Here is a 14,296-nt window from a genome sequence, read left to right as displayed (position 1 = left end):
GGAATCCTTATTCATGTTGTTATGTTTCAGTTCACCTTATTTGTAATGCCAATTAGTCATTGAAATTATATTGTCAATGTCTTTTTAGATCACCAGTTAATCATTTGTTCCATATTTTTTTCTGTACCTCATACCCTCCTTCTGGGTTGATTTCCTTCTTACAGAATATTTCCCGTATAAGTTCTTGCATGGAGTACATGAGTAATTAACTGCATTTTTGTCATTGTTGTTTTACTTTGATCCGAAAATGTCCTTTTTTAGTTTCATTCTTGAACAATACTTTAGTGTGGATATAAAATTCTAAGTTGATAGTGATTTTCTCTCAGCACTGTGAAAATAAAATTGTATCCTGTCTTCCATTGTTGCCACTGAGAAATTGCCCTTCATTCAAAATGTTCTTTGGTAGCTAGTTTTTCTCCATTGTCTGAAATCATTCCATTTGTCTTTGGAGTTCAGAGTTTCGTGTAATGTATTTGTAGGGGGGTGGTATTTAGTATGCTACAGACTCATTGCGATCTGAGGCTTTATGTCTTCATAAATTTTGGATAATTCTAATTATTTCTTGTAATATTGCTGTTCCTTTATTTTTCTGTGTTCTTCTTTAGCACTGCATTAGGAAAACATTAAGCTTTCTCCTGCTTCTGAGTCTCTATCTTTTTCATCTCTTTCTCTGTGTTACATTCCATGTGATTTCTTCATCTCTTTTAGTTAACTAATTTGTCTTCAGCTTTGCCTAATATTCTATGTAACCCACCTATAGAGTTTTAATTTCAATTATAAACTATGTTAAGATCTTGTTTGCCTGTCTGCAAGTTCTATTTGTTTCTTTAGAGAATTCTGGTCTGATTTGATAATGCCCTTTACTTTTCTCATATTTATGATTTCTCCTTTTATGTCATTAGCCATTCAAATATATTTACCCGTAATTTTATTATATAAAGTTTTTGAGGATGTTCTTCTTGTTCTGCCAATTCTATTACCTAAGCAAAAGGGGTCTGTCTGCCTGCACATGTCTGAGTCAAGGAAAAAATACATGCTGGTTTTGCAGCAAAGAAAGTAAGGTTCATTGGAGTTGCAAGTCCTGGAAACACAGGCAAGCTAATGCTCTTAACAACCTGCCCCGCTTCCCCAGGTATCTTGGAAGTACAAATTATATAGGGAAAAATCAATCCTCATGTTAACTAAGGGATTTGGGGGCGTGGGTGCTACTGATTGGATAATTGAACCGGGCCGGGGTAATTGATCATTATGTTTGTTTCTGGAATCAGCCATGGCTCAATCTCCTCTGGTCCCGTGCCAGGGGATTGTTCTCCCTTGATAAGCCTGGAGCTGAAACACCTCTACGGCTAAGATGTTACCCTTAATATAATTGAAACTTATTGTCCCCATGATTAAAAACCTGAGGCTCAATAAATCTTATGCCCTAAGACTTAACGATTAAAGGAGCAGTCATAACAACGGTAGAAGGTAGAAAAAGCAAGGAAGTCATAATGCAATTACCTGGGCAAAACCAGTTTGAATTAGAAAAAATCATATTAAAGAAATTAAATAAAGTTTATGTGAGGTTGCAATTCTAGCTCATGATGTATTCTTTACCATTGGGATTGTATCCTTATCTTTAATCCACTTTAGAACTAGGATCCTATGCAGCCTGGATTTAACACACATATTGCCAGAGCATTTGTTTCTACCAGACACTCAAGGAGAATCAGCAGAACATGGACCATTTTTTTTTTTTTTTTGGTCAGTTATATTAAAGAGAAAACCACAGGCCCAAAATGGTATCACTCATGCTAAAAGCCCATGATACAAAACCTAGATTTAATACCTGATCCAATTGCAGTTCCAACCTATCCCAGAAATGTAATCTTAATCAACCAATCTGGAATTTTCTGGTCAAGCACCAATAACTTATCTGTCAAGTAGACCCTCTCTATCTCCTTCCAAAAACCTTTTCCATTTCCTTCCCCGCAATGTCCTGGCATAAAAATAATTCTTTCTTTTCTTTTATTAATGGCTCCCTTGCCCCACCCTATAAAAACATTCCAGTTTGTACAACCCCTTCTAGATGATAGATGGGATGCTATTTGAATCATGAAAAGCTTTAAAAAGCCAGTTAGATCTTCAAGTTTATGCAGTTGATTTTTTTTAAAACAATTTCTTAAAGTTCTGGTACCATGATAGTAGTATAAATGCAAATCAAAAACTTTCATGCAGCCAGGCTCATGATTATGAATTCTTTTTTCCTTCCTGACCTAGACCTCTGAGACAAAAAAAAAAAACTTCTTTATTTTTCTTTTATGAGATGATAAGCAGATTTTTTTCTTTCCAACCCATGCTTTCACTGAGGATTTAGTTTGTTGAGAATCTTGGCCTTAGTCTGAAACCTCATGTCCATCTCTCTATTTTGCACTAACCCAAGCCCTCATCTCCAGAAACTAAATGCTAAAACTCAAGCCTGTTGTATATTTGAGTGTTTACTCCATAATATTCATGTTTTTTTATTTTTGGTCTTCCAAGATGTCTCTTACTTTCATGTGACCTCAGCTTTGCATTTCAAATAGAATTTATTATATTTTTCTAGCATTTCTGATTGTTTTATTTAAAAAGTTTTTTTTAATTAAAAATTTTTTTTTAATTGTTTAAGCTTTCATGTTGCTAGAAATGGAAGTTATAATTATTTCTTTATTGTCCGCTTCTCCTTTTAAACTGCAAGATCCATAAGAATGGCAAGTGTGAATCTTGGCCATAGCAAATTTCTGAATCTAAAAATAGTGCCTAGCACAATATTTATTAAGTAAATATTAAGTATCTGAAATGAATATTATAGCAGAACTGGCAACTGAGATGAGAGAAGGAAGCCTAGAGTGAATATGAGAGCATCAAAACCAAATTTGCCTAATGCAACTTTTCAGAAAAGAAGGCATCCAATGTTCAGTAGAGGAAGTAATTTACATGGTAATTTGCATAGAAGGAAGTAGAAATTGATGTTAGATAATTAAGCCATTAGTCAAATTATCAAGGTTTGTGATGAATATCTGTGGTTAACTGAAATGGAGATAAAAGCTTAACATATGACTATAAAAGTTAAAATGTGATTTTGTAGCCAGATGAATGGATGCAGGTACCAGAAATTTAGCTTGAGCCTCTAAGCCACATAACTTTGGAAATTCAGCCCTTCATAACTTTAATGAGATTAGAGGGGGGAGAAGATTTGTGAAGTCTAATAATAGCTAATACTTATAGTACACTTACTGTACGCTATGTATTCTTTCCAAAAGTTTTGCACATATTAATTTATGTAATCTTCATAAAAACCCATTTTAATGTGAGGAGACTTAGATACAGAAAGATTAAGAAATAAATAGTTTACCCAATGTCAAACAGTAAATGGCAGAGCTGTTGTTATTCAGGCTCCGGCATTCTGACTTCAAAGCCAGCTATACTGAATAGTGGGTACAATGTACTATGCATTGAAATAAAATATTTGTGAGATTGCATTGTGATATATCATTAAGAGGCAAACACTGTTATGAGAATCTGTTCTAAATTTAAATACCTCACATGAATTTTTTAATGTTTATTGAGGAAGAATATATAAAGAAAAGAGCAGAAAATTATCATACTTATTCATTTAAAAATATCTTTATGGTTTTCAGGAAAGATGGTAATGGTGTGATAGCAGATATTGTTATGAAATTTAAATTCTCTAGAAATAATAATGGAGCATCGATGAAAAGCAGAATTGAGTCTGTTATACAACAAATGCAGAATAACTCTGGAAACTTGGAAATAAACCTTTCAACTGAGATAACATGCAAGTACCATTTTTACATACCATTTTATTTCACTATATCCCTCAATTTAACCAGTTATAATTCATGTTTTAATTTAATGAGAGACTGACCTTGTTTTTTCCCTTTGTAATTAAACTTCATGAAAACAATATATTATAAATGTATAGCCCTCTAATATAAAAATTCTAAAATTTAAATAACCATTTAGCATTCATATAGTAAATTTTATTTGCTAGATATAATGTATAGCCCTCTAATATAAAAATTCTAAAATTTAAATAACCATTTAGCATTCATATAGTAAATTTTATTTGCTAAAATTGTTTTATTCATTTTCCTTTTCAATACTCCTTATGAGGGATGTTGTTGTCAGATGTTCAATTTGTAGGTATGTTACAGAAATGATAAATAGCTGTACAAGGTCAGAGAACAATTTAATTAATAATCCACCTCACCTAAAACAGGGCATGCATTTGGAAGTTATCTGGTAAATACTTGTAGAATAAGGAAGGAAATTAGAAAATTTAGCAATATCTTTATCTTCTCTCTGAAAATCATGTATACCTCAGCCTCTTTTATTTTTTTATTTTTTGCCTTTTTTCCCAACCTTATATAAAAAGTTAACACATCTATTAGAAAAAGTTTAGCAAAATTTATGCCAAGATAGTAACAATTATGGGGATTATGAACTTCAGATTCAAATACTATCCAACTACATATTTCTACCCAGATGGCCCAAATATATTCAAAAGTGAGCTCACCTTTACACCCTACTCCTAGTCTACTTACCACTGCAACCTGCTCTTCTTCCTTCCTCCCAATATAGGATAAAGGCGCCAATACCCACTCAGTCTGCCAGGTTAGAAATCAAAGTTGAAAATCCTTCATTTGGCCTACAATGCATAGCTTAAAGGTTATTTCCTCACGGAAGCCTTTTGGGATCCTTCAGACTAAGTAAGCTCTGTGTGCTCTGCTTTCACACTATTTAGCATGTTTCCTTTATGGTAATGTTATCACATTTAAGTACCTAAGCCTGTGTTGAATCCATGTCCATTTTCTTACATCCCTACTGCTATCACTCTGGTCCAAACTAACATCATTCTTAAACATCTGCACGAGTTTCCATATTACTCCCCTTATATACTTTCTTTACCCTTTCCAATCTATTGTCCATATATTGATCAAAAAAATATTTTACAATACAATCTCACTTAAAAGCCTCTCACAGATTCCCACAAACATACTCCACCCTTGCCCACACACACCCCTGTAAGTAGGATACCATATTTCCTGGTTTGCCCAGGACAGTTTTAGTTCATGCCAATTGTCCAAGAATCATTATTAATATTGCTCCCTAAGTATCTTGGTTTGAACAATAAATGATATGGCCATCTCATCTAAAGCACTGCATGATCTGGTTCATACTTATCTCTCCAGCCACTTACACCACTCTCTTCCTCATTCACTGTAATCTAGCCACACTTACATTTTCTGCAGCTGCCAAGCTCCTCTCTCTTCTACCTCAGGGACTTTGCATACATTGTTCCAATTTGTTATAACACTTTCTAGATCACCCTTGTGCATCCTTCAGTTCTCAAAATTATTGCTTTCTAATGTAAGCCTTTTCTAACTTCCATTACTCGGTTATTTACCTTTGTCACAGATTCCTTCATTAACCTTCTTAACATTTATCACAATGGAAACTACGAAATTATTTGCGTGACTTTTGTACTGATTGTCTTCATCCTACTCTGTAAGCTTCCTAAAGGCAAAACACAGTCTGCCTTGTTGATCTAGCATCTAATAGATACTCCATTAATATTTGTTACATGACTAATAGAAAAGAATTACTTAATATGTCCCTAGAATTTAAGGACATTCTTTCAACTTTGTCATGTACTACTAGCTTAGTAAACCGTGATTTTCTTATGATAAGCTCAAGATTAAAGGATTTTGATGGCTCCCACTCTGGACTAGTATTCAATCAGATTGTTTACCAACACTTAGGAAAAAAATTTGAAATCTTTTGGTAAACAATCGCTGCACCAGGTCCACAAAGTTGTTTCCTCAGCCCCTCCAAATCCTCTCATTCCTATCCTAGACTCCCAGCTCCTCCCCCCTGCAACTAAAGAGTTAATGCTTAGCACAGAAAGGATCTCCAAGACACTGCTGCAGCACCATGGCTGGTTGTATCCTTTCTGACTGGCTGGCATTCATATATTATAGTTTGTTTAGTCCTCAAATCTTATACTTTTATTCTTTCCACTCAGAAAAGCTAGATAATTGCCAAGGTTGTTAGGGGAATCAGGATTTGAAGTTGTCTCTTATTCAGAGAGGGAAAAAGCAGTGGTCAGTTCTTTTCATTTTCTGCCTCCAAAAGGTGTTTTGGCTCCTGTGACACTTACAAAGCAGATATAATACCCAAGCCCTGTTAAACTTCTGGCAGCAAATAAGCTTGCATAAATTGATTTTAGAGAGCATGAAAACCTGTCTGAGAAGTTTAGGTTTATCTAATAGGAAATAAAAAGCTAATTTCTCATTGAAAATTTTCAAACAGGGAAGGATATGATGTGACATACATTTTTAGAAAAATCAGTCTGAGAAAGAAGAGGTAGATACATTGAAAACAAAGTAGAAGCAGGAAATGCAGTTTGAAGGTTTTGTAAGAGTGTAGATAACAAATGATGAAAGCACAAAGTAGTAGTCATGGGGATGAGGAGGATGGGGCTAATTTGAAGGAGAGATAAAGGTTAGAAGGTACAAAATCTGGAAACCAATGAGATGTGGAAATGATAAGAAAGGAAAAGTTAAAAGATCATTTCAGATTTCTAGCTACTGGTGGAAGTTGTGTCATTACTGAATGAGGAGCATAGGAATCTGTATTTTAATAGCCCTATGATTCTGACTATGATTGTCTGAGGACTATAAGAAATTACAGTATTGATCTTACTCTCACTCTTTTTTTTTTTTTTAATACCAGCAATTACTGACCAGGATACAGTAATTATGTTCACTCAAGGTAAGTTTTAAAATTATTTTATAAATACGGTTTACCAAAATATAAAGAGTACATGTTCAAATCATTTGTGTTCTTTGTCAAGGCAGTGTCTATTGAGGTGGTATCTTTATTTATAGTTCATTTATGTGGGTTGTTGTTGAAACGTTGCTGATTCCATTGGTCTGTGGAGTGATGTTCAGATTTTTCCCTCCTTTTTGAAGAAAGAAGAAGTAGTGGTATTTCACCCATTGAGTTTGATCTCATGAAAAATTTAGGCAGCTTTAGGAAGCTTTTCTTGCCTTGGTTCTATGGTAGCATTTCTGTAGATGTGGAAATTATGTTTGGTGACACCATTTATATGGCTTCTCCTAACCACTAGAATAGCTTGCTTTGTTGTGGATTTAGGTTAATCATAAAGTACAATTAAAAATTATAAAAATTATTGTCAGTTTTTTGTCTATAACCTAAAGGAAAAGTCATTACTTTCCAATGTCGTTCTGTATACTCTTAGGCTAGGACAGCATAAATGGTAGAAACATCAGTCTGCTGATAAAATATAGTTAGAAATTAGTTCAATGTACCTAGACAGCTGGTCTATCTCAGTTACTTAAGTGACATTTACAAGATAATGCTACCTCTATGGGTGTTTTTAAACTTCATTATATATTTAGTCCATGCTTCCTTTTAATAAAAATTTACTTAAGCAAATTACTAGAGAATTTGGTTGGAGGATGCAGCAAAGGAACCTATGTTCCCTGTGTATTCGTGACAGAAGTCTGGTCCTCCTCCATCTGAGAAGACTGTTTAAAAAAAATGCCTTTTGATGGTTGTCCTATTGAAGAAGTGTCACTACTTTATAGCTAGTCCAGCAATAGAAATTATTGGTGATGATGTACCTCTAATTTCTTAGTAATAGACTAAACAAGAGGAAATAAATCATGGGAATAGGAGTTTAGAGGAATTAAGTGATCAGCCCACCCCAGCCCATTTCAGCTTCGCCTATTGGAGTGCTCACGGGCTCTCTTAAGATATTTAAATAAACCTCATGTAGATACTTAGAAAATGCCTCCTGTCACCCTTGAGAATATTGTATGGTAATTCCTTTTCAAGTTTCTTTTAAAGTAATTCCTTGCAAGTTGCTAAAAGTAGATCTTAAGTATTCCCACCACACACATGCACATATACATTCTCTCGCACACGCACACACACACACACACACACACAATAAACTATGTGAGGTGATGAATGTGTTAATTATCTTGATCTTGGTTATCATTTAACAATGTATATGTATATCAAATCATCACATTGTAAACTTTACATATATACAATTATATTTATCAATTATTCCTAAATAAAGTTGGGGAGGGGGAATGCAGCTTCTGACTTATTCTCTGGTGTGGGTCTAAGAGTCAATATTTTTTTAGCTTTGAGGTATAATCAACAAATAAAATTGTAGGATATTTAAAGTGTACAATGGCATGCTCTGATACACACACACGTATACACACACACATATATACACATATATAGTAAAAATATTCACCCATCTTGTTAATTAACACATCCACCACCTCACTTTTTTTTTTTTAGGCGAGGCTACCCTTGGTTGACCTCACTTATTGCAAGGACCTTGTTAGCTTACAATCTCTTTTTATTATTATTTTTTTTTTTTTTTTTTTTACGCCTACAACACCTGGTCTCCCATCCAAGTACTACCCAGGCCCGAGTCTGCTTAGCTTCCGAGATCAGATAGGATTGAACTTGTTCAGGGCAGCATGGCCATAGACTACCACCTCACATTTTTACTTCCTCTTTTTTTAGAAAGAACATTTAAGGTCTACTCTCTTAGCAAATTTAAATTATATAATACAGTGTTGTCAACTATAGCCACCATGTTAGACATTAGATCTTCAGACATTATTCACCTTATAGCTCAAAGTTTGTACCCTTTTACCAAATTATCCATATTTCACCCACCCCCCAAGCCTTGGCAACTACTATCTACTCTGTTTCTATGAGTTTGACTTTTTTTGAATAAAGATTTGATATATAAGTAATAACATGCAGTAGTTGTCTTTGTCTGGCTCATTTCACTTAGCACAATATCCTCCAGGTTCATCTATGTTATTGCAAATGACAGAACTGTCTTCTTTTTTAAGGCTAATATTCCATTATTCCATTATGTGTGTATGTGGGTATGTGTGTGTGTATATACACACTACATTTTTTTGATCCATTCATTCACTGAGATACATAGTTTCCACACAGCATCAACATTTCTAATAAGCTCCCTGGGGATACTCATACTGTAGGTCCAAACACTACACTTTGAAATATAAGGCTATAGAGAAGACGGAAATTTCCTAGTGAACTGGTGGCCTGAGCTGGGATAACCAGCACTGACCTATCTTAACCTCCACTCATGAGGAATTCCAGAGAACTATGAAGCTGTTCCAGAATTTAAAGTCACATGTCAATTAAGCTCAGAAAAGTTCTCTAAAATGCAGTTTATAGGCAATAATAGTCACATAAGTACTCTAAAAAATATAGCATATTGCTTATGCTTTTAGAAAGGCTACCTATCCTGGGGAAGAATATATAAAAGATAGAAAAGTCATAAAAGATGGAAAGACTTTTACAACATCTCCTGAAAGTAAATGAATCATGATCTTCCCAACATATTAATGTTCTTTTCTCATTAGAATGTGGAGTCTGTCCAGACCTAATGACATTGTCTGAAGAGAGAGTCATGGGAGGCATCAAAGCTGAGAAAGGAGACTGGCCATGGCAAGTCAGTCTACAGTTGAATAACATTCATCATTGTGGAGGCATCCTGATCAGTAACAGGTGGATCCTGTCAGCAGCTCACTGCTTCAGAAGGTGAGGCCACAGCTACTTACCCATCTGGAACAATTAGAAGAGACAAATACATGAGAACTCTGCCCATATCCTCAAGACTAAACATGACTAGATTAAGTCAGAAATAATTCAATGCAAAAAAAAAAATGAGTATTTTATTCTATTTATGATAGCAAAAATTTTTTTCTCCTTCAGCTTGATAATTCATTCGTATGTCTCTGTTTTAGGTAATAGTATATGATTATGGCAAAGAACAAAGATTTAGATGTTAGTATGTTTAATTTAAATCCTAGCTATGAAAGTCAGGAAATTTATTGAACCTCTGTAAGCCTCTTTTTATTATTTTTTTTTCAAATTAAGAACAAATAGGGACATGCTGTTATCTATGTCTTACTGTTTCTGGTAGGATTAACATAGATAAACATATGTTAAATGTTAGCAAAATGAACTGTTGCAGGAAATTTGCACATTATATCATGTAAGCAAACAACAGACTACAGCTGATCTCAGACTGCCCTATGCCATTAATTTATTCTTTTGAAAAATTATTAAGTACCTATTATGAGCACAATGTTATATGTTATAGAAGCTAATTAAACAAACATGGAACAATAATGATCAATTAATTATAGGGAGTAGCATAAATAAAATGAATTTCAGCAACTTACAGAGAATTCTTCACTCTGTGAATAAAGGCTATTGCTAACACTAGAGTAATAAACTGCCATTGGATAGTAGGATACATAAACTTTTCCTATTGACATAATGAAACAGTCCTACTGCTTATAACAGAAGGACTTTAGACTTCCTGGACCCAAACATTGCTGGGAACTAAACTCAAAAAGTTCACTCAGAAAAGTGATGGTGATCTGAACTCAGGTGTGTCTCTGATCATACCTATTCTCTTTTCAGACTCTTTCAATAACCACTGTCTAAAATCCAACCTTCTTTCCACACACCGAATTAGATCAATTCAGACTTAATTCTCAAAGCATGAACCTTGAGCTCCACCCAGATTATATTAGTCTCTTCCCCTGGACTCTGTCTACATTTTCCCACTTATGAACATTTGCTCAATATGCTTCTTTTCTTTAAAATGTTAATATCCCTTCTAAATCTCCATTTTTCCTATTGAAATTCTGTAACATCTTCACTATTTCTAAGAAGCCTTTTACAGATTTGAGGATACTGCCTCATAATACAGTGCCTGTCACAAAAGTGTTAAATTAAGAGGGAGTAAAGTTTAATAAGACTAGTGTACAGTTTCTGAACAAAAGTTTTAGGAAGCCCCAAATTATTCTGAATTTTTCTTATGGCTATCTTATAATAATATTTTTTTACACAGTGAATAAATTTGAAATTGCTGATATCAAGAGTTATCAAATTTTTTATTTAGACTGGCACATTTATTAGTGTGTCTCAGAAAACATAAGAAACAAAATTTGAAAGAACATTTCAGTCTTCATTGCCACCTGAAAAGCCAGGGAACAAGAATGGCACTAATTGATTCAATCACCCCTGACTGTGGGAACAGAAATATAAATACTTGGACGTAATATAATAATATAAGTACTTGGATGTAATAGAAACAGTACTGGACCCTAAGCCTTATTCAGATTCAGTCACCAAAAGCTAAGTAAAGAGTATCACTACAATGATAGCCAGTTTATAAATTGGCTATCCAATGGTAACCAAAGAAATCCATGATTTTAAAGGTTTAGAACATCTTTGAACTTTGCCACCCCAAATCCTTCTATTCATTACCGTAACTTATACATGAGAACCAACAAACTACATGAACCTTGTATCGGCACCCTCCCTGTAGACCTGATTGTCACTGAGAACCCACCAGTGAGGATTTGTTTGGGACATGACCAGCCTTACATCAAGATACAAAGAAGTGATGAGGCCCTCATAGAAAGGAAACTTGAATTACCACTTCCTCTATGACACCTTCTCTGATACTCTCTTCCCTCCCTTACCTTGTTCCCACAGAAATTCACTTATCTATCTTTAACAGTAGTCCCTGTGATTTGGTAGTTTGTCTCTGTTAGTCTCCTCCATTAGTGTGTAGAGCTGCTCAAGGACAAGACCATAATTTTTTATATTTTTATTCACATAGACTCATATTATTTCTTATACAAAGTAGATACTTTGTAATGACTTGTTGAACTATAATTAATAAAAATAATAGTTGCCTTTATTGAGTGCTTACCTTGTGCCAAACACTATTTGTCTCAATTAAGAACACTGTGTGAGACGGTATCATCAATTACATCTTGTGCATTAAATAAACTGAGAATTAGAGATTTTAAGTTACTTGCCCTAAATAATGCTGCTAATACGCAGCACAGCCAAGATTCAAATCTAAATCTAACTGGTTTCAAAACTATGCTCTATTCATTTGGAGGAATGAAAGAAAGGGAGGAAAGCAGGGAGAGAAGGTAGTAAAGAAGAATATCTTTTAGAATTTTCACTATAAAGACCTTGCACAAAAGTTCAATGTAAAAAATTCGTGTACTTGCTTGTTGTCAAAATTTTTTTCTTTAGTGAACTAGCATTCACTGAGAAGCTACTGTACCTTGTACAAGCATTTCCTGGATATATAATTTTTATTTTCTGTATCAACTACATTATCTATATCTAAACTCAACAAAACTCCTAAGTGGTTATTTGGTTTTTATTCAACATTTTGTATTTATTCAACCTTAGGAGCATGATGAGTTAATGAACTCTACAATTTACAGATCCTTATTTTCACCAGTCTGTACAAGACCTTTCTCTCATTTTTTTTTTTTTTAATTCCTACCTGGATCCTACTTCCACTGTCCTCCCTGCTCCCAAATGCCTCATACTAATATTTGACATGTATCTTTAAATATGCAATTATCAATAGGTTTAATTTTTTTTTTGGCATGTATGTGTACATTCCTTTAATTTATATAAGTAGCACTGTGTATAATGTCTCAGATTGTTCCTACTGTTTTGGTTCAACCCTTGGAGTTTTAATCTGGTCCACCACTGAATCCAACATATTCCTTTAACTAGTAGTTTGCTCAAACTTCCCGCTGCCACAAAAAGCATGCACATACACATACACACACACCTTTATATGTGCCTTTCTATAAACCTTTGAGAATCTTTGAAATATGTACGCAGAAGTACATATGCAGTTTGCCAAATATACTAGAATGCTTCCCAGAAGATAACAACCAGTAACGCAAAGAATTTGAATTTCTCCTCACCAACACAATATTATTCTACTTTTTCAATTTTTGTCACTCTTATGATTATATATTAGATGCTCATTATTGTTATAATTTCCATTTCTCAGCTTACTAATGAGTTTGAGTATTTTGTCACATCTATTAGCTGATTAGGCTTACCCTTCAATGAATTGCCTGTTAATATATTTACCCATTTTATAATTATTTTTCTGTTCATTTATTAGTGGTTTTAAAGACTTTTTTCTGTATTTTCTACATAAGTTTTAGAGAGTAAACATTGCAAGTATTTTCCTATGCTTTCTCACCTGTCTGATAAACCTGTATATGGTATACTGAATTTTGAGTCCATGAAATTCATCAATTTTTAACCTATGTTTTGTGTTTTGGGAGTATGATTAAAAAGCTCCAATTTCTGGGTCACAAAGATAATTCCTTACATTTTTTAATATTAGTGTGGGTTCGCTCTCACACGCGCACGCGCACTCTCGTTCTCATGCGCGTGCTTTCTCTCTCTCTCTCTCTCTCTCTCTCTCTATATATATATATGTATATATACAAACAAACATATATGCACCAAAGTCTTCAAAAAGCATCACACTTAGTGTAGAAAAATTATTCCTTAATAAGACAGAAGTCTTTATCATCACTACTATTTAAATGGAGCTTCTGGCTTAAGACAAGGAAAGGAAAAAAAAATAAGGATTGGGAGAAATGAGTTAACATTAAAGTGGACATTATTTCAGACTTCTTAGTTGTTAGAATGGGAGGATGTAGGAAAGGGAGAAATCAAAGAGATTTGTGTTATACTAGTTATCATCAAAGTATCAGAATATTCTCATTAGAACATAAAAAAATCAAGATGTTCACCAACCTAAGACATATTTTCTAAAATCTTTGTTTCTTTAGAGAAAGGATCACTCATGGTACCAGTAAAGAGTTAAACTTTACTAGCTATGTAATACAGAAATATATAGCAAAGAGAAGTTTATTAAATAGTTCTTAGACAGTGGTGGGGCATGACAAACACAAAATCCAAATATTTGAAATTCTAACAAATTTCTTATCCAAATCCATGTTTTCATATATATTTTTTTAGCCACCCTGATCCCCATACATGGACTGCTACCTTTGGTATTTCTACAAAGTTTCCTACGCAGAGAATAAGAATAAAGACTATTTTAGTCCATAAGAATTATAACTCTGCAACTCACGAAAATGATATTGCAGCTGTGCAACTTGACAGAGGTGCCGCCTTTACCAAAACTATCAATAGGGTATGTCTCCCAGAGGCTACCCAAAATATTTCAGCTGGTTCCACTGCTTACGTAACTGGATGGGGATCGCAAATAAATGGCGGTAAGTGTCTCTGGAAAAATAAAACAACGACGACAACAAAATCTCCTGATACTTCT

At 34.1% G+C, this 14,296-nt stretch overlaps 1 protein-coding gene across 1 annotated transcript in view; it reads left to right on the top strand.

Moving 5' to 3' along the window:
- Nucleotides 1-14,296, top strand: part of TMPRSS11D (transmembrane protease, serine 11D) — a gene marked incomplete at its 5' end in the record, with an annotated part of 38,998 nt that overhangs the window by 21,238 nt on the left and 3,464 nt on the right. The window contains 4 exons of the mRNA XM_023530909.1: nucleotides 3,660-3,817; nucleotides 6,778-6,816; nucleotides 9,501-9,678; nucleotides 13,981-14,240. Of these exons, the coding sequence (XP_023386677.1) occupies nucleotides 3,660-3,817; nucleotides 6,778-6,816; nucleotides 9,501-9,678; nucleotides 13,981-14,240 (635 nt within the window). The remainder of the gene's footprint in view (nucleotides 1-3,659; nucleotides 3,818-6,777; nucleotides 6,817-9,500; nucleotides 9,679-13,980; nucleotides 14,241-14,296) is intronic.

This window comes from Pteropus vampyrus, unplaced genomic scaffold (assembly GCF_000151845.1).
Source record: "Pteropus vampyrus isolate Shadow unplaced genomic scaffold, Pvam_2.0 Scaffold57, whole genome shotgun sequence".
Lineage (NCBI taxonomy): Eukaryota > Metazoa > Chordata > Mammalia > Chiroptera > Pteropodidae > Pteropus > Pteropus vampyrus.
This window is presented reverse-complemented; position numbering and strand designations above follow the sequence as displayed.